This window comes from Andrographis paniculata, unplaced genomic scaffold (assembly GCF_009805555.1).
Source record: "Andrographis paniculata isolate CXL003 unplaced genomic scaffold, ASM980555v1 Contig54END, whole genome shotgun sequence".
Taxonomy (NCBI): domain Eukaryota; kingdom Viridiplantae; phylum Streptophyta; class Magnoliopsida; order Lamiales; family Acanthaceae; genus Andrographis; species Andrographis paniculata.
The window spans coordinates 5,057,846-5,085,282 of NW_026137589.1; the positions used below are offsets into that span (position 1 = coordinate 5,057,846).

At 37.0% G+C, this 27,437-nt stretch overlaps 6 protein-coding genes across 13 annotated transcripts; 1 reads left to right on the plus strand and 5 right to left on the minus strand.

The window, feature by feature from the left end:
• Window positions 1–32: 32 nt before the first annotated feature.
• LOC127255428 (probable F-box protein At1g44080) lies at window positions 33–1,684 on the minus strand. 3 transcript variants are annotated; one of them, XM_051280938.1, is made up of 2 exons: window positions 489–1,684; window positions 33–150 (listed from the first exon to the last, which is right to left on the minus strand). In XM_051280938.1, the coding sequence occupies exons 1-2, from the start codon at window positions 1,528–1,530 to the stop codon at window positions 137–139; spliced, it is 1,056 nt and encodes a 351-aa protein (XP_051136895.1). In that variant the 5' UTR covers window positions 1,531–1,684; the 3' UTR covers window positions 33–136. The 3 variants fall into 3 exon arrangements, with proteins under 3 accessions (XP_051136895.1, XP_051136896.1, XP_051136897.1); XM_051280939.1 differs by having other exon boundaries at window positions 41–287; XM_051280940.1 differs by lacking the exon at window positions 33–150 and having other exon boundaries at window positions 298–621; window positions 817–1,684.
• A 1,700-nt stretch (window positions 1,685–3,384) lies between these two features.
• Window positions 3,385–4,791, minus strand: LOC127255500 (cyclin-dependent kinase G-1-like). The gene has a single exon (XM_051281029.1). It carries the CDS (start codon window positions 4,789–4,791, stop codon window positions 3,385–3,387), a length of 1,407 nt encoding a protein of 468 aa, XP_051136986.1.
• Window positions 4,792–5,121: 330 nt separating this feature from the next.
• Window positions 5,122–10,802, plus strand: LOC127255580 (kinesin-like protein KIN-14J). Of its 3 annotated transcripts, XM_051281178.1 has the most exons (20): window positions 5,122–5,392; window positions 5,757–5,819; window positions 6,045–6,194; window positions 6,572–6,669; window positions 6,744–6,827; window positions 6,948–7,025; window positions 7,110–7,202; window positions 7,291–7,320; window positions 7,441–7,770; window positions 7,856–7,937; window positions 8,022–8,117; window positions 8,196–8,375; window positions 8,503–8,609; window positions 8,689–8,867; window positions 8,951–9,115; window positions 9,190–9,440; window positions 9,528–9,688; window positions 9,796–10,307; window positions 10,418–10,512; window positions 10,603–10,802. In XM_051281178.1, the coding sequence occupies exons 3-20, from the start codon at window positions 6,089–6,091 to the stop codon at window positions 10,659–10,661; spliced, it is 2,706 nt and encodes a 901-aa protein (XP_051137135.1). In that variant the 5' UTR covers window positions 5,122–5,392; window positions 5,757–5,819; window positions 6,045–6,088; the 3' UTR covers window positions 10,662–10,802. The 3 variants fall into 3 exon arrangements, with proteins under 3 accessions (XP_051137135.1, XP_051137133.1, XP_051137134.1); XM_051281176.1 differs by having other exon boundaries at window positions 5,514–6,194; XM_051281177.1 differs by lacking the exon at window positions 5,757–5,819.
• LOC127255581 (probable S-adenosylmethionine carrier 2, chloroplastic) lies at window positions 8,429–14,738 on the minus strand. Its single transcript, XM_051281180.1, has 11 exons — window positions 14,554–14,738; window positions 12,909–14,148; window positions 12,662–12,780; window positions 12,414–12,538; window positions 12,032–12,131; window positions 11,747–11,824; window positions 11,576–11,659; window positions 11,410–11,495; window positions 10,987–11,213; window positions 10,375–10,527; window positions 8,429–10,285 (listed from the first exon to the last, which is right to left on the minus strand). The coding sequence occupies exons 2-9, from the start codon at window positions 14,101–14,103 to the stop codon at window positions 11,087–11,089; spliced, it is 1,914 nt and encodes a 637-aa protein (XP_051137137.1). The 5' UTR covers window positions 14,104–14,148; window positions 14,554–14,738; the 3' UTR covers window positions 8,429–10,285; window positions 10,375–10,527; window positions 10,987–11,086.
• Window positions 14,739–15,239: 501 nt separating this feature from the next.
• Window positions 15,240–21,791, minus strand: LOC127255532 (uncharacterized). Of its 4 annotated transcripts, none has more exons than XM_051281102.1 (5): window positions 21,191–21,791; window positions 18,969–19,233; window positions 18,634–18,794; window positions 16,264–17,903; window positions 15,240–15,833 (listed from the first exon to the last, which is right to left on the minus strand). In XM_051281102.1, the coding sequence occupies exons 3-5, from the start codon at window positions 18,668–18,670 to the stop codon at window positions 15,537–15,539; spliced, it is 1,974 nt and encodes a 657-aa protein (XP_051137059.1). In that variant the 5' UTR covers window positions 18,671–18,794; window positions 18,969–19,233; window positions 21,191–21,791; the 3' UTR covers window positions 15,240–15,536. The 4 variants fall into 4 exon arrangements, with proteins under 4 accessions (XP_051137059.1, XP_051137058.1, XP_051137061.1 ...); XM_051281101.1 differs by having other exon boundaries at window positions 16,264–17,951; XM_051281104.1 differs by lacking the exon at window positions 18,634–18,794.
• A 142-nt stretch (window positions 21,792–21,933) lies between these two features.
• On the minus strand, window positions 21,934–27,015 carry LOC127255533 (T-complex protein 1 subunit gamma). Its single transcript, XM_051281105.1, has 13 exons — window positions 26,877–27,015; window positions 26,109–26,170; window positions 25,683–25,755; window positions 25,381–25,448; window positions 25,163–25,232; window positions 24,735–24,803; window positions 24,576–24,647; window positions 24,225–24,298; window positions 23,253–23,915; window positions 23,047–23,172; window positions 22,679–22,783; window positions 22,513–22,587; window positions 21,934–22,401 (listed from the first exon to the last, which is right to left on the minus strand). The coding sequence occupies exons 1-13, from the start codon at window positions 26,899–26,901 to the stop codon at window positions 22,213–22,215; spliced, it is 1,671 nt and encodes a 556-aa protein (XP_051137062.1). The 5' UTR covers window positions 26,902–27,015; the 3' UTR covers window positions 21,934–22,212.
• Window positions 27,016–27,437: the final 422 nt, after the last annotated feature.

The window sequence follows — 27,437 nt, forward strand, 5'->3', positions numbered from 1 at the left end:
AAAACAGGTTCTTTGAAATAACACACACTTACAGGCTTACAGGCTACCAATTTAACCTTTTTAAACTCATGCTGTTGACTGTCTAAGTGAATCCAAAATTTGCCTTCAATGAAATTAGTACCCCAAATTGCAATGCTCACTTTTCATCAACTGCAGTAGTAAATAAAAGTAGAATTACTCAGCTGAATTGACTGCCAATTCTTTTCATCTAGTTGCATTGCAGGTGAAAACTCAACTGAAAGCTGCAATTTGATTTCCTCACAGTCCAGACCTTCGATTTCAATGATCTAAGAAAAGCAATAAAGAGAACTGAACTGAAACTATTCTCTATTATTCACATAGTAATTTGTGGGACTTACTGCACTTGCAATTCTAATGGCCAAGAAATGTAGCTAACATATGGAATCAAAAACCAGGCAAAACCCAAACAGGCGGCTTCGAAAAGGTAGCAAAACTATCGACATTTTCATCGGACAGACAATACGCACCTGCCTTCGAAGCACTGCTTTCCACAAAATGATCTGTGAAGTATATGCAGTTCGATTTTATTGCATCGCAGTCAGGGAGCTCGAGGCAGAAGGATGAGTTCAACCCTAAAAACATTGTCTTGTCGCCCAGGTCCTGAATCATGATCAACTCCTCCTTCATTAAATCGACCTCAAAAACTTCGAATCTTATAATATTGTAGATGCTAAAGCGTCTAAACACAGCTAGAAGCTTCCCGGATGATTCCACCAAGTAGTATTCATATCTGTTTCTATAGAAGGGCACTTGATCGGTGGAAATAGGAACAGAGATGTAATTCAAGTAGATAACCTTGAGAGTTTCGCGTCGATTTGGGGAATGGATGTCGCATTCGACTAACTTTCGATCCATGTCCAGTGCGTATAGCTTTCCATTGTGATATGTAACGTCACAAATTGAATGTCCTTCTTCTCCATATGCCTCCCAGCGTGGGGCTCCAGGACTGGAAAATCCTAATTGCTTTCGTTCCTCTTTACCCCAAATCACTGTAACAATAACATCATCGTCGATTCCAGGGCTTCCAGACAAAAGCATTTTGAAAATGCAGGGATTCTCTCCTTCTCTGTATATGGGGAAAGTGTCCAAACCAGGGAGCTCGAGTGTTCTTCCACAGATTGGGTTAATCAGGCCAACAGAAGGACAATCCTGCCGGACATAGAGAATCCATCCGCCGGAAGACAGGTGGACGGTTGCCGGAAATGGAAGGAAATCGTGGATTTTGAAAGTCCTGCCTCTCGACAGGTCTTGCAAATGAATGCAACGACCAGGAACTACTTTGTTGTCTTCTCCACTAGCATCGTACATGAGCAAAGAAACTTGCGGAGAATTATGGTTGAAGTTTCTGCGCGTCGCCGCCGACCGCCAGGAACCGCAAACGCTGCGCACGGCGAGATAGTCGTAGATTGAAGTCAGGCGTCGTGTTATGTCCTTCAACAGGACATCTGTGAGGCTCTTCCAATCTGGATACGTAATTTCTGTGTCCGGGCAACTGCTTTTCGACAACATTGTTTAAACTCCGGAGAAATCGTCAATGAGAACCCCCCCTTCGAATTGCTGGCGTGATTCTTCGATTGATGAAAATGCAGAAGTAGAAATCAAACCCTAGAATTTGGGGAATTGGCGGAAACGGTTGAGGAGGTGAACGGCAGGTATGTCGGTTATATGTACGGAAAATGTGATTTACGATGATGGGTTTTAGAAGAATTAATGTATTGGCTTTTTTTTTTTTTTTTTAACCCTATATTATAGGATGAATCTCCAAAGATATAAAAAATATCTTTTGAAATCATATACACAAGTTTCATTGAATATGACTTTCTACATAATTTATATCTCTATAAAATCGAATGTAAATCTACATTTACTTGTATTTCCCTCAATCTATATGATTATATGAGTCAATTAAATAAAATATTCAACAAATCCAATCTCAAACTTTTAATATTTAAATTACAAACTTTTAATATTTAAATCTATAAACTTATTTTTTTGATTCATCATCCTCCCTTACAAATTACTTTCTTTTTACCAAAATTTTGAATCCAAATGTACGCTGACGTATCAGCTATTAAACATCTCATTAATCATTGAAAAATTTTACAAATAAATTTTTTATGGTATTACCCTAAAATTGCGAAAACCATATATAAATTACAAAAATAATACAAATACTACTGTTCAAATTGACTTTTTTACACAAGAAATTGACAATTTTCATTTTTGAAATCATACATATGATTTCATTGAAAATGACTTTCTACATAATCAAATATAGAATTATACTTACTCGCTTAATTAATTATCTAGTTCCCTCCTCCATGTAAGATCACATGAGTCAATAAATAAAAATAAATAGTTCAACAAATCCAATTCCAAAGTTGTCGTCTTTAAAGAAAAACCTACTAATTTGTTTTTCAATACATTTGCACCATATTCGCTTATAAAGTATTTTTTTCACCTGATAAATCCTCATCCAAGCCAAGTCTACATATTTTCTGGCATACCAGCTAACATTAATATTTCGTCAACCATTAGAGAGCGTCTGCATCTACGTCTTTTCTGGCATACCAGCTAACATTAATATTTCGTCAACCATTAGAGAGTGCCTGCAAAAAGATATTTTGTTTTAATAAAACAAGAACAGTTATCAAATAATTTATTAGTATTATATATTTTGTAATTTACAATGTAAAAGAACAACAACAATAATAATTAATCACATGAAAAAAAATATATATATTTATTTCAAAGTATAAAATATATGTGAAATATATGATTTATTTTTTATTTTTTTAATTATAAACATATATATATATATATATAGAAAATAAGAATAGATTTTCAGCGTAATGGTCTGGGAAACCCCAAACATCATCCCACAATATGTGTATTATGTATCTATTTAAACAATGTGAAAATAGAATTAGATCATAGTATAAAGTGTCATTTTATAGCCCATCAAAAGTATACTTACTTTCTGTGTAAAATACAAAGGAAGTGAGTATACTTCCAGTGGACAGAGTAAATATTACAAATAAACTTGACATTTTCAAGTTAGCATTGTTCTGCATATACAAACTTGCTATCATTAATCTTGTCGAAGCTAATGAACTAAGAACTATTCCCTCGGCCATCTATAATCTACATTCTATAGGATTATATATAGCAACAATGAACACTCACTTTCCAAACGAATCTAACATTAACGGTTGTGTATTAAAACAACTATGCTCTCGGCAATCTATAATCTGCATTCTATCGAATCTAGATAATAACACGGAACATTAAGAGCGACACGTGCTAAATAAACGACAAAAAAAATCATCGATACCTTAAAAGCATACATACGTATGCCAAGTGTCACTCTAAGGCCTCGTCGCGAATTGAAAGATCCGAGTTTTCCGCAAACCATGCATGATTAAGAGCAGCTTCCGCCGTTATCCTTTTAGTAGGATCATAAGTTAACATATTCTTCAACAAATCGAGCCCAGATTCTGTCATCTTTGGAGAACAATTGGTGAACTTCTTTTCTAGAACATTTGCATATCCACTTAACATGTCGATAGTATCTTGTCCGCGCAATCTAGGCCAATTACTAATGTCTTCTGGTGTCCCCAATACTTTAAATATCTCAGAAATCACTACAATGTCGTCACGCCCTCTAAACATAGTTTCCCTCAAAAACATCTCCCCCATTACACATCCCACCGCCCACATATCCACCGCAGTCGAGTAGTTCACCGGCCTTAGAAGAATCTCCGGAGCAGCATATTGTCGAGTACCCGCCCTGCCAACAAATTTTGTCGCGGACGGCGCAGACACGCCAAAATCGCAGATTTTCAGTAAATCTCCACCCTCTCCAATCAGAATGTTCGAAGGCTTAATGTCTCGATGTATAATTTCATTTTCGTGGATGAACTTTACCCCTTCGAAGAGCTGCCTCATCCAGTTCTTGACCTCACTCAATGTGAAAGACCTTTTCGAGTTCTTGATGAACTTTCGAAGATCCCTCTTCACATATTCCATCACTATACAGATTTCGTCGTGGCTGTCTCCATCCAACACGACCTCTTTGAATCGAACAATCGATGGATGTCCGTTGAGTTGGTTGAGAATCTGAATTTCTCTAAGCAAGTTTACAGTCATGCCTTCACGCACTTTCTTCATCACCATTATCTCTTTGGTCGAATTTTCTCGCACCGCCGTGACGCTGCCGAAGGAGCCTCTGCTCTTGTAGTACCATCTCAGAGGCTCGTATTGATCCATACTTCCTAATTCGAAGATTCCGGCGTCCTTCAGCCATTGCAGAGCTTCTTCCTTCTTCTTTTCACGATCGACTTCGTCAATTTCGTGCTCCTGCTGCTGCTGCTCAGAGATCGAATTCCTTTCCAAGCTTTTCTCCACAATTTCAGCCTCACAAACATTAGCAAAACTTCGATCATTCTTTCTACGCACGTTTCTCGTTATTTTCTTCATCAATAGCCCTATTTTCTCCTTCGCCGCCATAGAAGCAGCCCTCCGAGATTCCCTCCTTCGAAAAGCAACATCCATGGCAGCCACAGCAACCTCTTTTACACTGAGAGCTGCATCCTTGGCCGCCTTCTTCTTTCTCTCCATCAGCACTCGAATCTTCTGCCTCGCTACCATAGAAGCCGCCCTCCTCGATTGTAGCCTCCGGATACCGCCATTCACGGCGGCGCTTATTTCCTCCGGCTTCTCGCCTTCAGCACCATTGGCGCCATTTCTATTCGCCTTCCTCCCTCCCATAGCAGAGATATAAACAGTGTCTTCTTCTCCGATCTTTCAGGTTCTTTGGAACTTCAAAGTTCGACGGCGGAAATGGGAAACTGATGTCTGGCAAACGACTGGAATAAATACACCATGTTGGTTACCAAGTATATGAAATATGAATGTAATTTGATTACTTATTATTATTATATTTTGAAAATAATAAAATAAAAAAAAAATTTAATTTTTGTTGAACAGTCAACTTCACTAATTGGCGGGACTTTGCATTTTCGTTATCTCCTTAAACAGGGGTGCTCTATAAATACTGAAAATTCAAGAGCTAGAGATATAAGGTAAATGGAATTTAATTTTTGTTTTCCTTACGAAGATGGGTTTCAATGAATCAGGTCTTCGCGATAATCGACAATAATCGCGATCTGTTTTTGTGGATCTTCCTGTTTTTCTTTGTATCATCTTTTTAGGTTTCCAGAAAAAGCGGGAAAAACGGTTTGGAGGAAAAAGGAAAGCCTATGGAAGAGTCGGAAGCAATATTGAGGGTTCAGGATCTTATTGCAAAAGTTAGACCTCCTGATTCTATGAACTGTGACGGTTTTCCTCTTCGATTTTGGAAAACCCGCAGGTTTGTGGTTCGTTTATCAAATCATGCGAGGTTTTAGTTTCAATTGTTAATTTGTTTATTTTTGTAAATTTCCTCTTAATCGTCTCAAGATCTATGTCGATATCTCGATTTTTGTTTGCAGTGGTTACCAATGGTGAAATTGTGCAGTTTTTGGGGACTGGAGAATTAGGACAGTTGTTTATCATCCGCTGAAACTCAAAATATCATATTCGAATCATAATTGCCATCGTCTGTGTTTAATTTATGATGTGCAGCTAATATGATGTTCTCTTATTTAATTCGTTGAAAAATAGATGTGATTGTTGATTTATATTCTTGTCATATTGGTTTGATATTCGATATTCAAGATCTGCTTGCATTTCAGATCCACAATAAGTTCAATGCAGTATCTATGGATCTATTTAATGCCTATTCACATGGTTAAAAGGTGATCTAAAGCTCCACCTGTAAAAATGAGACATAAGAATTATTTTGATCCTAAATTACAGAAGCTTAAAAAGACTATGGTGCATTTTTTTATAGTAAAACACTGAAAGCACACAATGCCACATGAATCTATAACTTGAGTATGTCCTTTTGCATGCAAAGTAATCAATCCGGTGCAACTGATTTTGTTCATGAATTCTAATACAACGTTTTATTCAATTATTAGTGCCATGTCCATTAGTGGACTTTGCAAGCACCTACCAATTTACCATGGATCCACTGGCAGTGAGTGAAAGCAGGGAGGTGGGTAGGTTAAATGCAGTCAAGACTGGCAGTGTTTCTGAAAGAATCAAGGCTTTTAATGGTCTTGCCAAAGGTAGACAGATGACTATTATGTCTCTTAAAGTTTCCAAAATGTGTTACGTTTCATGATAGTGTTAAACACCAAATATCTGGCGTTAGCATAAGCAATTCAACTTGGCTTCTTCTATTGTCTTTTCACAATGAACAGTTTCTGATGACTTTGTCCTAACTTTGTTAAATAAACCAAACTCCTATACCTGTCAAAGATATTACTATTGGTTGTCGTGGTCAGCTCCCTGGGGAGGCTGAAATGGTATGATGTATTTTGCTGAATTGGTGTAATCTATCTGAAATCTAGTTTTTACATAGTTGTTATTTCATGTCAACAAACTACTAAATAAGATAAACCTTGAGCTATTTTCTGACTGTTTGCACCATTTCATAATGGAGAGAGAAATTTGTCAGAGATCACTCGATCAAAGTGTGAGAGTCATGAGGATTCACTTCCTTCTAAGATTTCAGAGTTGATGAAATTGGGTGATTTGGAGGTATACTCAGAATCACTAATATCTGACATTCCCTTTGACATTTTCTAACATATTATGTTTTCTGTTCCGTTCAGAATGCCTCCTCACATGCCCTTTTCGGGGTTGTGAATCGGATTCTGGATGAATCCATCGAGAAAACCAATGAGGACATCCCTCAGGTATGCATCTAATTTTCTAAATATTACATGATATGATACATCAGCATGCATTTTTATCTCAGTTCACTGATATTAAACTTCCTTGTGATTCTTTATGGTGACCTTTTTCATTTTACTTAGCAAGTTGCATCTGTACTAAAGCTACTCGTGCAAGAACTTGAGCAGCGGGTTTCACAACAGGCAGATAATATGGTGAAGGTAAAGGCCTGTTTATAACAGTTGAATGCCGTTGTCTTTCTGCATGCTGTAGTTCTTCTGACTTGTTTCGTGTTATTAATCCAGCATAAAAACATGTTCAAGTCTCGTGAAGATCGGTTCCATTCAAAACTTAAAGCATTAGAAACTGTGGCAACTGAAACTAATGAAGCATATGAGGTATGATGCTGGTTGTTGCAAGTGCAGACCATTTGAATGGTTTTGCGATTGTTTTTTTCTCCATCACTTATCATTTTAATTTGTGCAGATTGTCAATAAGCAGCTTCAACAAATCAAGGTGAATGTCATGAAAAGAATCATCAGTATCAAACTGCTATCGCAATGCTATATATTTAGTTAAGCTATTCTTTCTATATCCAAATTATGTCTGTTCTGAGTTCAACTTTCTATTTTACAGATTGAAAAGTGTGAGGTTGAGGAGGAGAAGCAGCTTGAGAAGCAGAATGCAACTAAACTGAGGAAAGAAAATGAAAGCCTTGAGAATATGATTTCATCACTAAATGAAGAACTCAGGTTAGCCAGAAAGTCCTACAAAGAGAAACTCCGGGAATTGGAAACCAAAGATGAAGAAACTAAAGATATGCTACAGAAAAAAATATCGGAACTCGGGTGCCTTCTCGCCAATTCAAGGAAGAAAATAAATGAGCTTGAGGAATTTTCAGAATCAAAACCTTTGAGATGGACAAGAGGGATGGATTTCATAGATTCACAACTTAGATCTGTACAGGTTTGCAGACAAATTCAATTATTGACTTCAAATGTTGTTTCTCTCTTTTTATGTTTTATGTTCTTCAATCTCTGAAATTATTCAGGAACTGAGGCTGGCATCTGAGTTTATAAAGCAAGAGATATTGAGAATCAAGAATATCTATGCAGAAGAATTCAATCATCTTGGTTGGAACCTATCAAAATCTCATCTCACCTCATGAAATCATAATTTTCTGTCATTGTAACCATTTTCTTATTGTCATTTCCAAGGCTTAAATCTCAAACACTTGATGGATGCTGCCCAAAACTATCACAATGTGCTCGAAGAAAATCAAAAATTGCAAAAAGAGAATCAAGATTTGAAAGGCAAGTAACTTGTGACATAACATTCATGTTTAGCTTATTAGTTTAGTTTGCTCATTTATCCTTCATTATATTTGGTAGGAAACATTGAAGTTTATTGCCGAGTAAGGCCACTCCTGCCAGGACAAAGTGGAAGACAAACTACCATACAATATATCGGCGAAAATGGAGAGTTGGCAGTTGCAAACCCATTAAAACCAGAAAAAGACAATCTTTGTCTTTTCAAGCTTGACAAAGTATTTAGTCCTGCAGCCACACAAGGTTCTAACTCTCTCAAAATTTATAATGGCTTTAGATTTTAGTCTATCTTCAAGTTTTGCTGTTGTCCCGTACACATATGCATCTTCAGATCTTTACTTGATTCTCTTGAAATCTTCTTTATCTGCAGAGGAGGTATTTCGAGACGTTCGGCCATTAATCAGGTCCGTCCTTGATGGATATAATGTAGGCATATTTGCTTGTGGTCAAACTGGTTCCGGGAAAACTCACACAATGGTTAGATCATAGTTTTATAGTAAGTTAAAAGGCTTCTTTCCTTTTCATTCATTTTTCTCACAGTTATATATATATGCAGACAGGACCCAATGCAACATCTATTGTGGATTGGGGTTTGAACTATAGAGCTCTGAATGATCTCTTCAATATCTCGCAGAAAAGATGCAGCTCCACTGCATATGACATTGGAGTCCAAATGATTGAAATATATAACGAGCAAGTGCATGATTTGCTCTGCCATGACACTTCCCAGAAGAGATATCCTTTTTCAGATTTCCAAATTGGTTTTTCTAACCTCATCTTTATCAAGATACACATATTGTTTCCTTTGACTTCCGCACACTTGGAATATGGAATACCTGCCTACCAAATGGCTTGGATGTGCCTGACTCTACCTTATATCCTGTTAACTCAATCACCGATATCTTAGAGCTGATGAATATTGGCTTACTGACTCGATCCGTAGGTACAACTGCTCTGAATGAAAGAAGTAGCCAATCTCACAGGTTGTCACTGTAGTTTCCTGCATTATCGAAGTTTTGAGAGATCCTGACAATGATTTAACCTTTGTGTAAGACAGCATACTAACTGTCCATGTCCGTGGAACGGATTTGAAGACCAATGCAATCTCCCATGGTTGTCTGCATTTGGTCGATCTGGCTAGCAGCGAAAGGATTTGTCACACCGAAGCAACCGATTATAGGTTGCATGATAGATACACAAGCAAGTCTGTATCTACTTTGGGTGATGTAATCTCCGCGCTGGCTTGCAAAAGGCCTCACGTGCCATATGGAAATAGCAAGTTAACTCAAGTTCTTCAAAGCTCTTTAGGTAACTGAATGCTTCAGCCTTACATCATCTTTCTTTGTTTCTCTGAAGTTTGAGATCTCAGTCTCATTGTCTGGGTTCCTCCTGCAGGTGGCCAGGCAAAGATTCTTATGTTTGTACATCTCGATCCTCAGATAGATTCGTACTCGGAGACCATAAAGTCCCTAAAGTTTTCCGAGAGAATATCCAGAAATGAGTCGGGTGCAGCTCAGGGTTATGAAGTTCAGAGCGTCCGAGAACTTGCCGAACAGGTTGTGCAATCTACATATTTTCTTATAACATACTGAAGTTGTTAATATGCATTATCGGAAATTGAAAAGAGAGATAGAGAGAGCTAAATTTAAATTAACCTGAACAGGTAGCTTCTTTGAGGGATGCCCTTGCAAAGAAAGATGAAGAAATAAGGCGTTTGCAGTTGCCGAAAACTACTATAAACAGTGAAAGAAATGGTGTGAGCTCACCAAAATACGGATACAGGCATTTTACTGGAGTGACAAATCAAAGCATGTATGAGAAAACAGATTCTGGTACAGATAAAAAATCCGACTACAGCTACAAGCATTCTGACAAGGAATCTCACCAATCATCAGATGATTTTAAGCCTCATAGGGAATTCTTTCTACAATCAAGACTTGCTGTTGTAGATGGTCCTGAAAACTTTCCGGAGTTAAAATTTGATTGGATAGATGGTAGTAATAATCCAGATGACGACATAGAGCTTTGGGGGCTTGGAGATCCTGATACTGAGGAAAGGCTTAGTGATATATCTGATGGAGTTCTTACTATGGGAACAGAAACTGACAGTATCATAGAGTACATCCTTTTCCCTGAAACAACGAAGCCAGATCCTGCTAAAGACACGACCGAAATGTGTGATTTTGCTTGTTTTTATATTCTCTTTGCTGCTTTAATCACTAGTAATAACAATAAGAGCTACCTGTTATAGGATTGGGCTTAGCAATCTTCTGTGTTAATTGCAGAACTACAAATGTGGAAAGTAAACTTCCAGAATTGCCAAAGCAGGGCAAATTGAGATCACCATTTTCATTGCTGAGTAAGAGCTCCAAAATTTCAGGTATGGAACATCTTCCTGCAATTCTCCGTACAGTCACATTCATGTTGTATTTTGAGATTGTTTTGTGTTTGTTTCATCTACACTTCTCAGGCTCTAAAAAGGCCAGAGTTAACAGTTCTGCACTTAAAGCCCCCAAAAGACGGCAATGATTTTCAAGAAAAGGTGAGAGTCAGAATAATCCCTCAACCTTATTTAAATATCACTTATACTCTGTACTCGGAGATACTTTCCTCATCTAGTGGGTGATTATGTCAATGTTGATAAATGAAGTCAACCAGCAATTTTTTCAATTATTATATATTTTTTTTCCATTTCACAGTGCAAATTTGGAAATACTTCAAAAAAGGGGTTGAACACAAATAGGTTTAATCTCAGCTTTCCATTCACTCTTCCACGAGTAGATAACAAAACAACTCTAAGAATGAATTAAGGTACTTATGACTTTCTCTGTACTCCAAAGGACAAATAAAATACCTGTAAACTTCCACAGGCATTGAGGAGATGGCGCGAGCATTAAACACGAACCCCTTCATAATCTGTCAAAACTCAATCTATCTGAACCTCATTCCTCTGCTTAAGATGTTGGGTCTCGGGCACTCAACCGTGGAACCTCTAAGGAGAACAGCTGCTTGAAAGATTCATAAGATGCGAAAAAAAGTGCACCTTGAATCATGTACATGACTAGCCTTGGAGTCAAGCCCCTGGTAGCAAAAACAAACAATTGAATCCAAGACGAAATCATATTACACTAGCATGCCGAGTGGGGGAGAGGGCAACAACAAAGACAAATTTCCAATCTTGCCAAGAAATTACTATAGCTGTAACAGATTTTGATTATTTTCCAATAGTAACTGCTAAGTAGATATTGTAATCAAGAAGGGTAAAATATTTGCTCACCTGTAGAGACCTTTCAAGCCTTCATGCTTTCCTATTCCTGACAGAGTAGCCAGCACACCATGACACTTGCTCGTAGATCCAGGAACCTGTAATGACATGCTTTAACAATCTTTCCGACAGATTTTTATGAAATGCCGTAAGTATGAATGAGAATAATTAGCCAAACCTGAGTTTGTAATCTTGTCTTGACAACATCAAATGGGGTCGTAAACAATGAGGCCGTAGATCCAGCTAATCCTCCGCAAACTAGCTGCAAATAGAGAAAGAAGTTACAGGGGAATTATATGAAGAACATGACGTGTGAAACTACGAAAAAGATCGAATATTGAATACACACTGTCTCAACAACATTAGCTTGAGTATTCGACTGGAATGATGGCATCATTATTTGCTTCAGGCTTTCATATGTGTAGAACTGCATATGAAATAAATGGCATAAAATGATAATAGTTGATGTTAGATAATAATAATATGGAACACATGATATATGAGAGAGGAGGCACTCCAGAAATATGAACATAAATCACTATGAACAACAAGTCAATCCTAAAGCTCAAAGAAACACACCAGTAAATGAGTAATTAAGCAACAGAGTTAAGAGATTTCCCGCGCATAATTTTACCTTTATCACAGAATGAGGAATATTTCTGCAGAGCACAGCTCCCCATCCAGCATACAACGAACGCACGCCACCATTTTGGACAACATGTATGAATGCATTCCTACACAGATGCAATTTGAAATGCAGAACATATGCAAAAACAATTGAACAATTTGTTTGAATTCCCAAAAAGATTAAAAAAATAATAATAAATAAATAAAAAGATATTTAATAGTGAGATTACTTTGAGTTAAATAATTAATCAAACTTCACTTAGGTGAGGAAATAGGAGACGCTTAAATAACAGAATAAAACTAACACAACTTGATAAACAACTTCCATGTATAGAAGAATGTAAGACAGTCGTAGTATACAAAGAAATATCGACATCATAAAGGCATACCAGCAATTCCTGTAGTGAGACCCAACTTGCATTTGCTGTTTTATCCGCTCACTCGGAGTAAAAATGAATGATGTAGCAATACTTGCACAACCCCCTGATGTGCAGTGGACCACAGAGGAATATTCCTGAAAGTTCAAATTAGTATGTTGCTTGTCATGAAATATACTGAGTAATTCACAAAAACAACACTAGTTCCTGAAATCTAGTTTTGGCACTTGATTGTCATCAGCAGAAAAGTATTACATTACCTTGGGAAGGAGGGGAAGTAAGTGTCCCTTGACTGATTCATATGTATATGTGTACACGGCTGATATCGGAGCTGAGCTTAAAATATTGCTGGAAATGCCACGATAAAGCCCCGACATCCCTAAAAAGCTTCAGATTAGGTTAATAGTACTCTACAAAACCAAATTGAAAGGAAATAACTACTGCTCTAGTTAATTCAGGAAAATAAACATAATTCCTCAAGATTGTGAATACTTGCTAACAGACTACCTCTCTCAGCAATAATAGAACAGCCTATGATGTGAAGGGGTTTTTGATCCGCTCGGCATGATTGAAGAACTGTCTTAATTGTGTCAATGGGATGAAGACACAGGCTAACTACTATCCCAGCCATTGCTCCCGCAAAGGCATGCTCTTGCTTCGCAACTTTATAGTTAGGTTTTTCCTTTGCTGACAAGCTCATTTTCACCCCAGAGTCAGTGCTTCCAAATATTATTTCTTGATTTTCCTGGTCCTCGTACAAGCCATTTTCACAATCTTCATCAAGTGATGCTAACTTGGAGCCCACAAAGGCTGCATCACTGCTTGAAGTAACTATATTACAATCAGCCCTTTCAGAATTTTGGTCAAGCAATATATCCTTCCGTGAGCATGTAGTAGTTAATGTCTTCACGTCTATGCTGGAGACCGGGCGAAATGATAAATCTAAAGGCTTTGCAGTTTCGGACTCAGAACCAGAAATTTTCATACTCAAGACATTGACAGTACTATCAGAAGGCATACAGATACCAGCTGAAGATTCTGAAATCATTGAACAATTATCAGTACAACAATCACTTGTACTTCTGTGCCCAGTTGAGTTCACCTGGCTCATCCAGCTGTAAGTGCTTCCCCAATTAGGTAGCCTTTGAGTATGCAAAAGACACCTGGCAGTGAAGAAGTCATCCACAATTCCGGATCTTCCAAGGACCCTCCCCCAGGGTAAAAAATGTTTACCACTAGGTAAAGGGTATGGTATGTTTTTGTTCACTTTTGAATGCTCCAGACTTCCACGCAGCTGCCGCAGCACAAAATTTGCTTTGCTATTCAGATCATGAGAGCTCGATTGGTCATCAGCTGAAGTAGTTGCTGCAAGAGATCCTTTATCAGTTGAATAGCAAACCATATCACAACCTCGGACAACTTCAGTTTTGCATGTTGAATTATTTTCAGACAGAGGTGCAGTATGAGGCCATCTGGCTCGATCCCATGCATAAACAGCTGCAGATATTAGGTCGGCGGTGGTTAACATCTGAGAAGATTTTGTTTCGGACTTTTGATGGCAACTCTTGTCATTTTCCGATTCAGTGAAATTTGAGTGATCAAAACTGGCAGTCACAGGACTGGAGGGCGCCTGAACCAATCTAATTTTCCTATGTTTGACCGAAGCAATATCTTTTCTCGGGGATACATGATCCCCAGCCATTTTATGCTTCCTAGCCAAAAGCACGTGACAAGCAATCAACTGCAGCTGTGTGATAAATAATTAAGTTGATCCGATCGAAAAAAAAAAAAACAATTAAGTTGAATTGGTATATACTTGACTGTAATCACAATATCCAACAAATTAAGAAAAGAGGAGCTTAAAGATGGATATTCTTAAAACCAAACAAGACAAGTACTGACTGCAATGAAAACTTCTAACATAGCAGAATGGTCATGTGAAAGTTATGAATCCATAATAGAAAATTTAGGTTAATGAGTAAACGCAATATCCTCGAAGAACATTGCAACTTGAACACAAGTGATTTGTGGCTTTGGCTTCGCTTCCAATAGCTAACAACAGCACAAATACCAATACAATTCTGAGTTGAATAAACAAGGAATTCTCAACTGGTATCACCACGACATGACTTCATTTCAGTTAAAAGTGTACCTCAGTTCCCTCGATTTTCACCACCAGGAAGGAGGAAGGGTTTAGCCGACGGGGACGGCACGGTTCGTCAATTTCAATCTTCTTCACCCCAACGTGCGTGGGCTGCGTGGCGACCGGTACCCTATCACTTAAATATGAAACTTTCCATGTGTTTGGATTAATTTGAATTTTGATATTATAGTAGTTGATTAATTATGTAAGTGCATTAGTATTTTTTTTAATATATTAAATAAATTTATCTTTAAATAATATTCATAATAAAAGTATAATTAAATATAATTTCAATAAAATACAAACAAAATTGTTAACAATATTCGGAAAACAAGTAAAACACATTTTTTCTTTTTCTTTGCTTATACGTATAAGAACTTATTATTATGCTAATTTTAAATCTAAGTATTTATTTAATTTCAATTCAATATATTATTTTTATCTTATAAAAACATATATTTCATTTGTATTGTATATTTATATTAACTAATCAAATATTTACTTTTAAATTTAGTATCATTGATTTCAATCAAATAAATATATTTATAACACATAAAGGCATCTTTTGCAGATACTCATTGAGGTGTTGATTTGTACTGTAAACACAGTAACAATCCCAATACGTAGGGTTCGACTTAAATTACCTTCACAATTCTCACAACCATAACGAATGAGTAAACTGGCTGAGAGAGGAAGACACAAGAAATACATACATATATATATATATACAAAACTAGTTCTTCTCCACTATTCCTTTTTTTGTATCAAACTATAGCTCTAAACAATACCATCATGTTCACTTCAATTTTTTCTACTAATGAACTGTAAATGCAGTCAATTCTCAATAGAGCTGACCTGAAATGAAATATATACACAACATCGATTGATGCTTCCATCTTTGATCCAAGGAAGGATGTTGATTTTTCAATTGTGTTCCGAATTCATGGAGGATTCGAGGCTTACGTGCTGAGTTCGAATGAGTGATGTTGTGGCTAAACTCGACCGATTGGAGAGAACACGGGATTGACCACAAAAGACGGGACGACTCCTTCCATGATCTTGTTAGGTGCATGAGAGTGTTCCTCTACAATGACATCTGCAAAATTTTCAGTTCCCTTGTCGGGATATACCTTGCTCTGCAACAATTTGTTGTCACGCCCCACTGCAGCGTGCAGAAGTGCAATGCAGATGGAGAATGCTTGCAGTGAGGATAACCGAGCATGAAAATCAACGGCATAGTTTCCTTCTTCCATTACCCTCATGCTAAATGCCACTTCATCTTTCCTTCCCTGAACACAGTTCAGACATCAACAATTTAGAATAGTCGAAGAACAGAGAGGTGCTATCATAAACTATAATTCATAATGAAGGGCAGACAGCACACATGTTATTACAAGCATAACATTATTTATATTAACATAATACAAATATAGCACATGAACTAACAACGTATAATATAATCTCGTACTACAATGCAATAGTTGATTTCAGTATATGACATATTATTATAAAATATACGTTTTAAGTACGAACAGACAACACATATTTTTATTTCACAAAAGCACTATTTTACTCGGCCTGTGTTGTGAATATGTTTGAAATAAAGGCATGTGCTATTTGCATAATCAAGATATGTTCCAAAAAATTGAGACAATTATTTCTTGGCATGGAATGGAAGAAACAAGTCCGTATTCAATGCACACTGATACATAAAATTACCTCATGAAACAGTTCTGCCGGATGCTGATTGCCTACGACGGATTGACCCTCCACGACACGAACATTTGCATTGCTAAAAACAGTGAGTGGGCATCCGAGATCCCATCCACTGCATTCACATTTTCCACCTGATCTCCATCTATCGAGTAATGGAGAAGGCCCAAGGCTTTCGGGAGTAGGCAAACCATGGCGTCCAGCTGGAATCACAACATGGATCTTCCCGGGACTTTTAACTGCAGAATTGGTCTCATCTGCATTGTCAAGCTGATAAAAATCTACCAGTCTACGTTGCAGAGTATCAGATTTCATGTCTCCGCTCTTGAACTTCAAACTCTCCCTCTTCTCGAATGGGACTTGAATAAGTATTGCTGCAATTTCTATCCCTGCAGGCAATTTTGCTGTTGTCGGGAGCTGTGAAGCAGATGACACCAATTGGCCGCTGTCAGAAGAATGTTGAACCTGGGCTTTATTCTTTGGCTTCATCGACAATTTATTCTGCTCGGAGCTCCATGAAAATGGCTTATGGGAAGCTAGAGGAGATTTATTGTCATCAAAGGAACAACTCAAACTCAAGTTGTCATACAGAAAGAACTCTGTCACCATAGAATCACTAGAAGCTCCATCGACTTTCAATTCTGTAGATAGATAGCACGATACGAGCATCTGTCCAACAATAGGGAGATCTCTATTGCTGTCCTTTAATCTCCATCCAACAGGATTACTACTTCTTTTGTGATTAACTGAGTGGATTGTATATGTCCAGTTGAGGGTGTTATCAACCTTCGACGTACTAGCAGTATAAATTTCTTCCGGAAACTTCACTGAGAACTTGAAAAATGGAACTCCCCGTTTGATCTTCAACTTGAGAAAGCCATGAAGATATGCTGGAGAGCTCAGAGGACCAGATACATTATTCTCTTTCTTTTCGAACCCCACATGGTGTTGCTTGTCTAATGATACATTTAGTGCCCCTTCATGAAGGGTTCCATTTCCACTGCAGTGACCAAGATTCGCACTTATTGCATCGGAGCAAGTCTCACTGACACGACTCAATGGACTCTTTTGTGTTTTGGACCCAACAAACGGATCAAGAATCTTCCGGCCAGAACTAAACTGGAAGTTTGGACTGTTGGATTTGGAGCCACCAGTTTTAGGCTTAACAGGTGATTGAGGTAAACCAAACTTCACCACCAATGGCTTATGCAGATTGGCAGCAACAGATTCAGATGTCATTGTATGTTCGTTGCAGGAAGAACTTGTACTCTGATCTGAGCAAGATAATACTGAGAGCCTGTCTTGATCTGTAATCAGCGCATCGTCATCTGAATTACATAAAGAATCAATAATTCCAAATGATGACATTCGCTCGATCCCCCCGGAAAATTCAATCTTTTTCCTCTCAGGGGCTGCATCAGATATCCTCAGCTGCATAACCTCGTCGGAACTTTGATGTGCTGAACCCCACTTCAGCATTTCAACATCTTCCTGGTTGGATTTTTTGCAACTATCAAATCTGATTTCAGTGAAGTGCCCATTGTCAGACAATATAAGATCTCCACTCTTGGGCTTTCCATTTGATTTTCTACTTTGAGCTTTGGAACTGCGACGGATAACTGGGAGCACCGTAGTAGGACTTCCATCTACAATGCAGTACTTATCAAAGTTTAATTCCATATCTACAATCCTTCCTGGAGAGAAAGAAAGAAACAAACAAATTTACACAACTAAATCCCACGAATCAAAAGACAGAGCACAAAGCACACAAATCCTAACATCGTAATGCTATATACTTGTAAGTTACTGAATAATCCCACCCTTTGTATGGATATGCATACAGATTTACAGACTTAGTGCATTAACTTTCAACTGCGATAATTGAACTTGTATAATCAGCATACCAGATCTTAATAACCAACATTGAGAAAGAACGAAATTAAAGTGGGCATATTCCATACACAAAAACAGGAAAGAATGGTTAAATTTCACAAATACACATATCTTCAGCGTAACCAAGAAGCAAAGAATACTAGAGAAATTGTAATCCAAGATATATACCACAAATCAACAAATGCTTGGACCCTACTAATAATTTTCAAGGCAATATATTAAACAAGACCCGCGAAAGATCCAATTTTTTAACTTCTTCCCTTGGAAATGAAAATTGGTAAAATATAAGCTATCTAATACTTACAAAAAGGGCTCAGTTAATGATTAAAAACAGCATCTTTTCCAATAAACGCTAGCATTCAAGAAAATAAAGAGCAATTTCCATGGGCAATGAGCACATCCCACTTCAGATCTCAGAGAAGTGAAGCAAAAGAAAAACCCAACAAATTCCAATTAAAAGCAATCATTTGCTTCTTTTCTTACTCGCAAATGCTTGTCTGGGAAGAAAGCTACTTCTCATTCAAATAATCTTCCATATAAAATGTAGAAGCAAGCAACCATTTGCCTAGAACAGTAGAAGAACTAGGAGGCTATCAGATATTCAGATTGTTCCCCCTATTTAAAATCGGTAATAATTCTGCAGTCTGTAGATGGTTAAACTAGACACAATCAGTAAAAATCGAAGGAGACCACCAGCACATCAACAGTAAAGTTGAATGATAGGGACAAAAAGAACATGCATGCCTTAATTTTAATTTCATTTTGCATTTTTTTTAAGCAGGTGGTGTGGAGAGGGGTGGGGGATGAACAAGACTTACCCAATTCAACATGAGCAGCGGAGGATGGGAATAGAAAGAGCAGATGCCAAGGCTCGATAAAGCCAGCTTCTTTAGCACGTCCAATGATGATGTTCTCCTCAGTGTCTGCGTGTTTTCGCCGCTGTGGCCATCTTGACGCTGCTTTTTAGAACATCGTTTCAGGACCCTTTGAAGATTGGCAGCATGCGAAAAGACAGAAATACCCCCACCGCCACACTTTCTGATTTTCTTGGGGGATACTACTCTTTGTTTTCAGAGTGTACCGCTGGTTTTTTAAAGTCCAATAATCGAGTAGTTAATCAGTGTAGTTTTTTCCTACATATAATATATATAGGTAGTGTTTGTTTGAAGGATTTTGGAGGATTTCTACTATTCATCCAATTTTTTCCCCCCAAAAACATCATATCAAACACCTATTTTTCATTTTTTATATTATACTAAAAATCAATTTTACATTCAAAACATCACATCAAACCCTATTTATATCACATCATACAACTATTCAAATTCAAAATTTTTACTATTCAAATCCCAATCCAAAATCCAAACCCCCAAACAAACACACCCATAATATATACTAAAATAAATTACAAGAAAGTAGAGCTATTTTCCTGCCTTATATGTGCCATAAACAAATAATTAATTCATATACTTAAGAAAGGGTTCTCTGACATTCATGAATCCTGAGGCACCTACCAATATATGTGAATGTGATTTATCTAATCATTACAAAACAATTAGAGTAAAACATCTGTTCACACTTGTAGTTGTCTTGCAGAAGTATGTTATGGGCTGAAATAATGATATAATATGTGGAACTCTATAATGTAATGTTACTTTTCATCTATTATATTAATATTATATTAATATATATATGTAATAATATCATATATTGTCAATTTCAATTTACAGGATCAAATTATAAAAAGGATTGGAAAGTAGCCTCCAATTTAAGGAGCACAATTGATAAACCTTACCATAAGATTCTTGTATTCAAATAAATCTAATTTGGTGGCATCAATTCCTCTCACACCATGATCTTATCTCAAAAACACAACCAAAAGCTAAGGAAAGTAGCCTCCAATTCGAACAACTCACTTCTAATGACCTTACCATCAAGTTTTTGCATCCAAATAAATCTAATTAGGTGGATTCAATTCCTCTCACACCATGATGCTATTTCAAATTAAAACACAACCAAAAACTAAGGAAAGAGGATACAATTAATGCCGAATTGGACAGCAATGCCCACAAAATATCTTCAAACCTAAATATGAAATTCTCTCTTGTGTGCTCTACAGATAGGAGAATTCAAGGTGTGACAAAGAAAAGCAAGAAACCATGGTAGCTGGAAATTTCTTTTATGTTTTACGGCACTAATGTATTGACCACCACAAACTTCTCAAAAAGTTCAACCAGAGTTTCAATGCATACAGATACACTCATAATGAATTGATGACAGAGACTTCTTTTAAAGTTTCAACTCAGTTCTTAATGCATTTTTGCAGAGCTGTAAGCATTTGCAATAAAAATAGTAAATCTAGTTGTCAGTCTATTATCAGTTAGTTGTGGTGAAGCTACTGTGTGGACCAAGAGCTAACGTGCCTTCACTTAATGACCAGTAAGCAGCTGCACGTCACAGCACAAGTGCAATAAATGAATTTTCTACAAACATTTATGTCATTTAATTCTTACTCACAAACAATAAAATCATGGGCAGGAGGGGAGCCTAAGTATTATAATGGGGAAAGCCAAAGCAACATAAATGTACATGTGAGGGAGAAGCTGCACACAGTGTATATGTATATATATATATATAAAAGATGTCAATCCCAAGATCCAACTCTTGTCCTTTCCCATCTTGTGGTTAAATTAAAATATAAGCTAAAAAGAAACAAACAAACAGAACAAATCCCATCTGGCCATTGCACCTCTGTTTCACAATCCCTCATTTTTTAGCCACTGGACAATATTGATCCATCATTATATATGTAACACTGATTTTCTGATCCTGCTCAAAGTGTAGTATATTCAGCATTAAAACTAGTTTGATGCTAACCTAATGAGTTTACTGTACCAATTTGCCTAGAGCTCTCAACATCCCCATATTTTAAAATATGGAAAACCATCACATCTCTATATCTTGCCCAATAAGCCTAAATACACAGAAACAGAGATAACAAAAGGATAATATCATCACAGCAAATGCTAAATAGCCTTACCGGTTGCAGATTTTTCTTCGACCACACTTTTGTTAAACGATTTGCTATCTAATACTGGCATATAAACTTCTGTCGTGTTCTTCAGATCACCGATTGTCCCCTCTAGGATGCATGCGAAATGAAATCACCAAATTCTTACCGACATCTTCAACTTGACGCAGTGCGGTACCAATCGTCTTGCCAAAACTCGTCGGTCATTTTATGGTCAGTTCACAGCAGCATCTCACCAGAAAGTACGACAAGCTAAGCATCACCTAGATTCGAGATAATTCACACTCCGCTCCTCTGATTTCTTCACGGTAGCGTATCGTCGCCGTCGCTCGCAACTCGCAAGCACCGGCGCTATCACATCGAATGTGGTAATGGATCGTGCCTGCAGAAACGTCAAACTTGGCAGAACATCGCGCCAAAAAGATCCAAATGTCCGCCCCCGCCCAAAATACGTTAGTGCATTTTTTATCTATCTCTAATTACACGAAAGTAACATGTACTAATGGCAGCGGCGAAAATCAGGAAAGTGAGCTTTACTTGCCAAGATGGATTCTATTTAAACCAGTTTAAAATTTTACATTTTGCAACACATCCAATGTGACTATCCGAGCTCAAACCGGATCTTGGCATCCTGAACAGATAATGGATCGGCTTGTCGTATCAACCCATTTTAACAATCCTAGCTTTAGAGCCGGAGACTTTGGCAGCTATCAGAATGTGTCAAGGCCAATACACGAATGGACAAATGAAGATGTTAGAAAGGATTAATACATCAAATAAAGCACCCAAGAAACACAATCGAAGTCGAGGTGGAGCCTCTGTAACCTAGAAAAAGTAAACCAAGGGATGATGAAAATAGGGGGTTTTACAAACACAAAACAAACTACTGATCTCAACCTGCCGCAGCTCGAACCAAAGATGTATTTGGCGCCAAACCAAAACAGCATAAATATTAGGGCGATGCCAAAACTGTTTTTAAGAATCGATAATTTCATACTTTTCAAGTGTAATCCTATTGGCAGCGCATCCTCTCATTCCGGAATCATGTTCTCATTGTCTGCGTCACCTTCTTGTTCAACTGTAGGCTTTGATGGAGCCTGGCTTCCCGGGGCTTGCTTCTTCTTGATTCCACTCACTATATCATCAATTCTCAATAGCATGCAAGCAGCTTCAATGGCTGTTTTGAAAGCTTGGGCCTTCACAGTGTACGAATCCCATATCTGAACATCCAGGAAAAAAGGTATGTAGTATTAATACAGCATATTTGCATAAGATAATAAACATGAAAAATCAAACGGGATAAAGTAAAGGTAAAACCAAATCATACGCACCTTCCGCTCCTTCATATCAGAGATTTCACCAGTATTCCCATCTATTCCGATCCATGCATTCTCGCCATTTGCATGCTGAAATGATAGGTATTCACATGAGAAACGGGCTGCCCAGTTTCACTTGATATGAAACACCAAAGTTATAACCCTAACGAAAAATGTTTACCTTTCCTTGTAAAGCAGTCATAATCCGAATCACATTAACCCCACAGTTTTGGGCCAAGGTTCTTGGTATAGCCTCAAACGCAATTGCAGCGGCTTCATAAGGCCACTATTGAAAACAAAGCATGAAGAAGCAAGTTATAACGACATCCTCTGGACAACAAAATGCAAGTTTCAATGTATCTACAGAGCGCATATTCACAAGAGCTAGCAGCTCACTGAATAACACTGAATTATACAGTGTAACTCAAAAGTGTTCTTTAGGTGAAGACAGGTAAACTAGCGCACAAAAGTGTAAGGTAACTGAAAATGAGACAAGCTGTTAATAATCACCTAATAACACTGATTATACATTAAGAGGCAAGCATCTACCTTCTCTATGCCTTCAATGGATGAACTCTTCTGCTTCAACATAGCTGATACCGTAAGCTCAGTAGCACCCCCACCGGGAACGAGTTTGGGATTTTTTATTATGTTTCTCGCTACAGACATTGCATCCTGTGCCCACACAATTTAAAATTGAGAACCATTACAGTAGAACATATAAAGACACAAGTACTAAATAATAAATAACGGACCTGCAAATTTCTTTCCACTTCATTTAGCAGGTCCTTGCTTGCACCCCTCAAAAGTACAGTACATGCTTTGGGATCCTTACAGTCAACAATAAAAGAAAAGAACTCATCTCCAATTTTTCTAACTTCAAAAAGTCCAGCACCAGTACCAACATCTGATTCTTGCAACTCATCAGGTCTGTTAACAATTACAGCTCCACAAGCCTTGGCAATTCTGTTGTTGTCTGTCTTCCTTAACCTTCTGATTGCACTGACACCAGCCTTGCTAAGATAATGGCAAGCCAGATCACTGAGTCCCTTTTCAGTTATTACTAAATCTGGCTTGAACTTTAGAATCTGCATACATAGGTTTTCAATGTATTCCTCTTCCATTTTCAGCAAGACACTCCAATCTTCTTCTCTTAGCAACTCGGCATTGGTTTGGTTTTCACCTTTCTTATACTCCAGAGGACAATCGAGAAGAATGATTCTAGGATTCAGTATTTTTCTCTTCATTTTACCAGGAACAACCACATCCTTGTTGATCATGACTCCCTTTAGAACCTTTGATTCCTCCAATTGACCACCAGGAACCTTTTCTACTTTTATGTACTTCTTGATATCCACCTCACGTAATCCTTGGCCAATTTCTACTCCAACAGTGGTTGTGGCATCTATAGCCAAGTCCTAAAATTTTACCAAACAGTTAAATGAATGTAATTTAAATAACACTACCACAATAAAGACATGAGTACAAAGAGAATATCATGTCTCTTAAGTTTTATTATTATTCGCACAAATTACAACTGAAATATGAAAGCTACTTATTTATCATGGTTACTTAGCTTGCAAATATTGTTTATCTCTTGCATACTAGAAAATAAAAATTACCGAATGATCAAAACAAATATGACATTTCAGCTCATTATTCATTTTATATCTTCAATAGACTACTTATATATAGCAATAAACAGTATGAGTGACGGAAATACATACAGCAATTAGATCCCCAAATTGACTGGTAAATTTTGTTCCAATAACACTCTTGACGAGTCCTAACATTGCTGATCCTGCCAAATGAAAATAATGCAACAGCAAGAGCAAAAAAAATGTGAGTGATAAGAAAAAGTCAACATCACCTAGACAAAAATATATGAAATGATCCGGAAGAGCCAAAGAGGAAAGTGAAAAGTTAAATTGCAGTATATGTAACCAAACTCAAGAAAAACTGGTACAAGAACATGTGATCAATTATCATAGAATTGTTGGCTCTGGTAGTATGACTAACAGTAGTAATATATGAGACTAAGCCACTTGATTAATAATGTACAATGAAGTTAAACTTACGATCCTTCAGATCTACAGTCATTGCAATCTTATCAAGCACAGAGACTGCATCCTCTAGAGCTTTGCTGTAAGCTGTAGCCAGTACAAGGAAGCATGTTGCTTTCAATATAGACAATCTATACAAATATTATCGACAAAGTAACTTAGAATTATTATTACCCCGACAAATAACTGTAGGATGATAGTTCTTCTCGATGAATGCTTCCGCAACATGGAGCATTTCACCAGCTTCATTTTTATATCATTCAAAAGAACACAAATGATTAGTTCTAAATATTCCAGGGTAACAAAAAAAGAAGAAAAATACTTTATTAACCTCAAGCAAAACTCATATTACTAATTATAAATTTGGGTATACAATTACTAATGCATGACGACAGAATGCTCAATTTGAGCACTGTATACAAACAAGAGTATTACATGTACTTCCAAGCACAAGATCTATATGAATGTTTTGCATAAGTATAGAGCTAAAACAATAATACACACATAGACATGCTACACTTAACATATTACTTGTATTTAGTACTATAAAAATAAAATAATAACAAAAAGGTGAAATACAGTATACTTAGTTCAAAGCATACCAAGAACTATCACGGATGTTGTCCCGTCGCCTACCTCTTCGTCTTGTGTCCGGCTTAATTCTATCATTGACTGCCAACATAACCATACAAGAGCATGTCAAAAGTGAAATTGTGTAACAAACTTCAAAAAATTGTACAGTCAAATACAGAAATCTTAAAGGGATGTCAATACTGCTTTTTTGAAGGAAAAAGGAAAAAAGAAACATCAAAAACTGTGCCTTAGCAGCAGGGTGTGCAACATCTAGTTCCCGAAGAATAGCATTCCCATCATTCGTCACCACAATCCCTGTATTATTGAAAGTAAAAGGCAAAACAAAAAAATGAAAAACTTGAACACCGTACCAGGGAATCGCCATTAAGAATACAAACCAATATAGGACAACTCATTTCTGATTTCAGATTACCCAACTACAGAATGACAACATAAGCAGAAAGCATTTTCAAGAATATCCCCCCCCCCCCCCCGCTCCTTACAACATTACGAGCACCAAGGCTCATTTTCAAGATTATAAATGATTACCTCCAGCAGCATCAAGTAGCATCTTCAGCATTGATCTTGGACCCAGCGTAGTTCGTATGATGTCTGCAACAGCCTGTGAGGGGCAAAGATAAAAGGTTGAAGTTAGCCAATAATATAATGTGGAGATAGGAGGAGGACATTTCATAAAAAAGGTTAGCAGCTTTAAGTTCAGGAAAATAAATAAATCTAATAAGATTTCGCACACACCTCCGACAAACTTTATTTGCAATTTATCAGTAGCATCTTGCACTTCTAATAATATGAACATATCTAAATTCTTATATATGTTCGACATTCAGAAATATTTAATATTTCACATTTAGTTAAAGAAAGAAGAGGAATCCAAAATGTACACAAACTATATCATCTTCAAGGTTAGATGCAAAAAGAATACCACAACAACCAGAGCGTGATAATAATTACAACCTTAGATGCTTGGATATTGGCATGGTGCACCTTGGTTCCAGATTCCCGTTTCAATGAATCTTCTGCTCAGATGAATTTAAAATACATTAGCCTAAAACAGCATGTTTGAGAAGCAAAACGCACATATCCAGGAATCCCTCATCTCAAAAAAGCAGATTTTATTAGCAAGACTATTCCACATCTCAATATATATACATATATAAATATATAATGAAAAGAAGACAGGTCTATGGTGACTATCATACCAAAAAAGCTCAGAGTAGTTCGACCGCCATGGAATAGAAATCAGCTTCAATGACATACTAAACTATGTGTTCTTTGCATTATCATAAAGAATTCTTGCAAAATAATGCCAATGTCTACGCGAGGAACAGTGTATGATTGATGAGGAAACGTACAATGCTAAATTTAAAAGCACAACCAACCTATAGGAGGCAAACTTAAATGCCACATAAGAAAGTGAGTTTCGAACCTATTTATAAAACAAGCTAATCACGAAACCCAAATTTCAATGGGTGATTTGTACTTCAACACAGCCTAATAAATCTCACGCGGGCATCTCAAACATCTAACCAACACGTGACGCAAGAACCAGGAGTTATTTTCATATTGACAGTAAACGTCTTTATCGTGCACGTCTGACAAACAAACTTAAATCGCCCGCGCCTCAAGTTCTTATAACCATCGGTACAAACGAATATCGACAGCAGTAAATTATGTACATAAGATCAAAGAAATCCCAGCAAGAAAACGCAGAGGATGACTTACTGAGGACGAGGACGGGGGCGTGCATCTCCGCTTCCGATTTGAACCACCGAAATGAAGAAGAGGGATCGATGAGCAGAGCAGAATCGGGAGAAGTTCACTGGAAAACCCTGGAAATGGAACAAGGGTTTTGACGTACTGCGCCTTTTAAAATCGTTAAACGACTTACAGTCATTGCCATGAAGTATAAAGGTATTGAGCCCAGTATCAGTTTTGGGCCTAAATTGAGCCCAAATATTAATATGCGTATGTGTATGTGTATATATATAATTATATGAATCAACTAAAGTAAATGCACTTCTATTTTATTTTTATTTACATACAAATTTTTATATTAAAATATTATTATATTTTAACATCTGTATCAAATAAAAATGTATAAATTATTTTTAGGACGGAAAGAGTAGATTGCATTTTATTTTAGTATGATTTTTATTATTATTGTTTGGGTTTGAGTCTAATGTTGTTTATATATATTTAAAATTTGATATGATATATATATTGAAAATAGATTTCCTTTTCTATAGAGATACCATTTTCTTTCTTAAAAATTCTTTTTAAAAA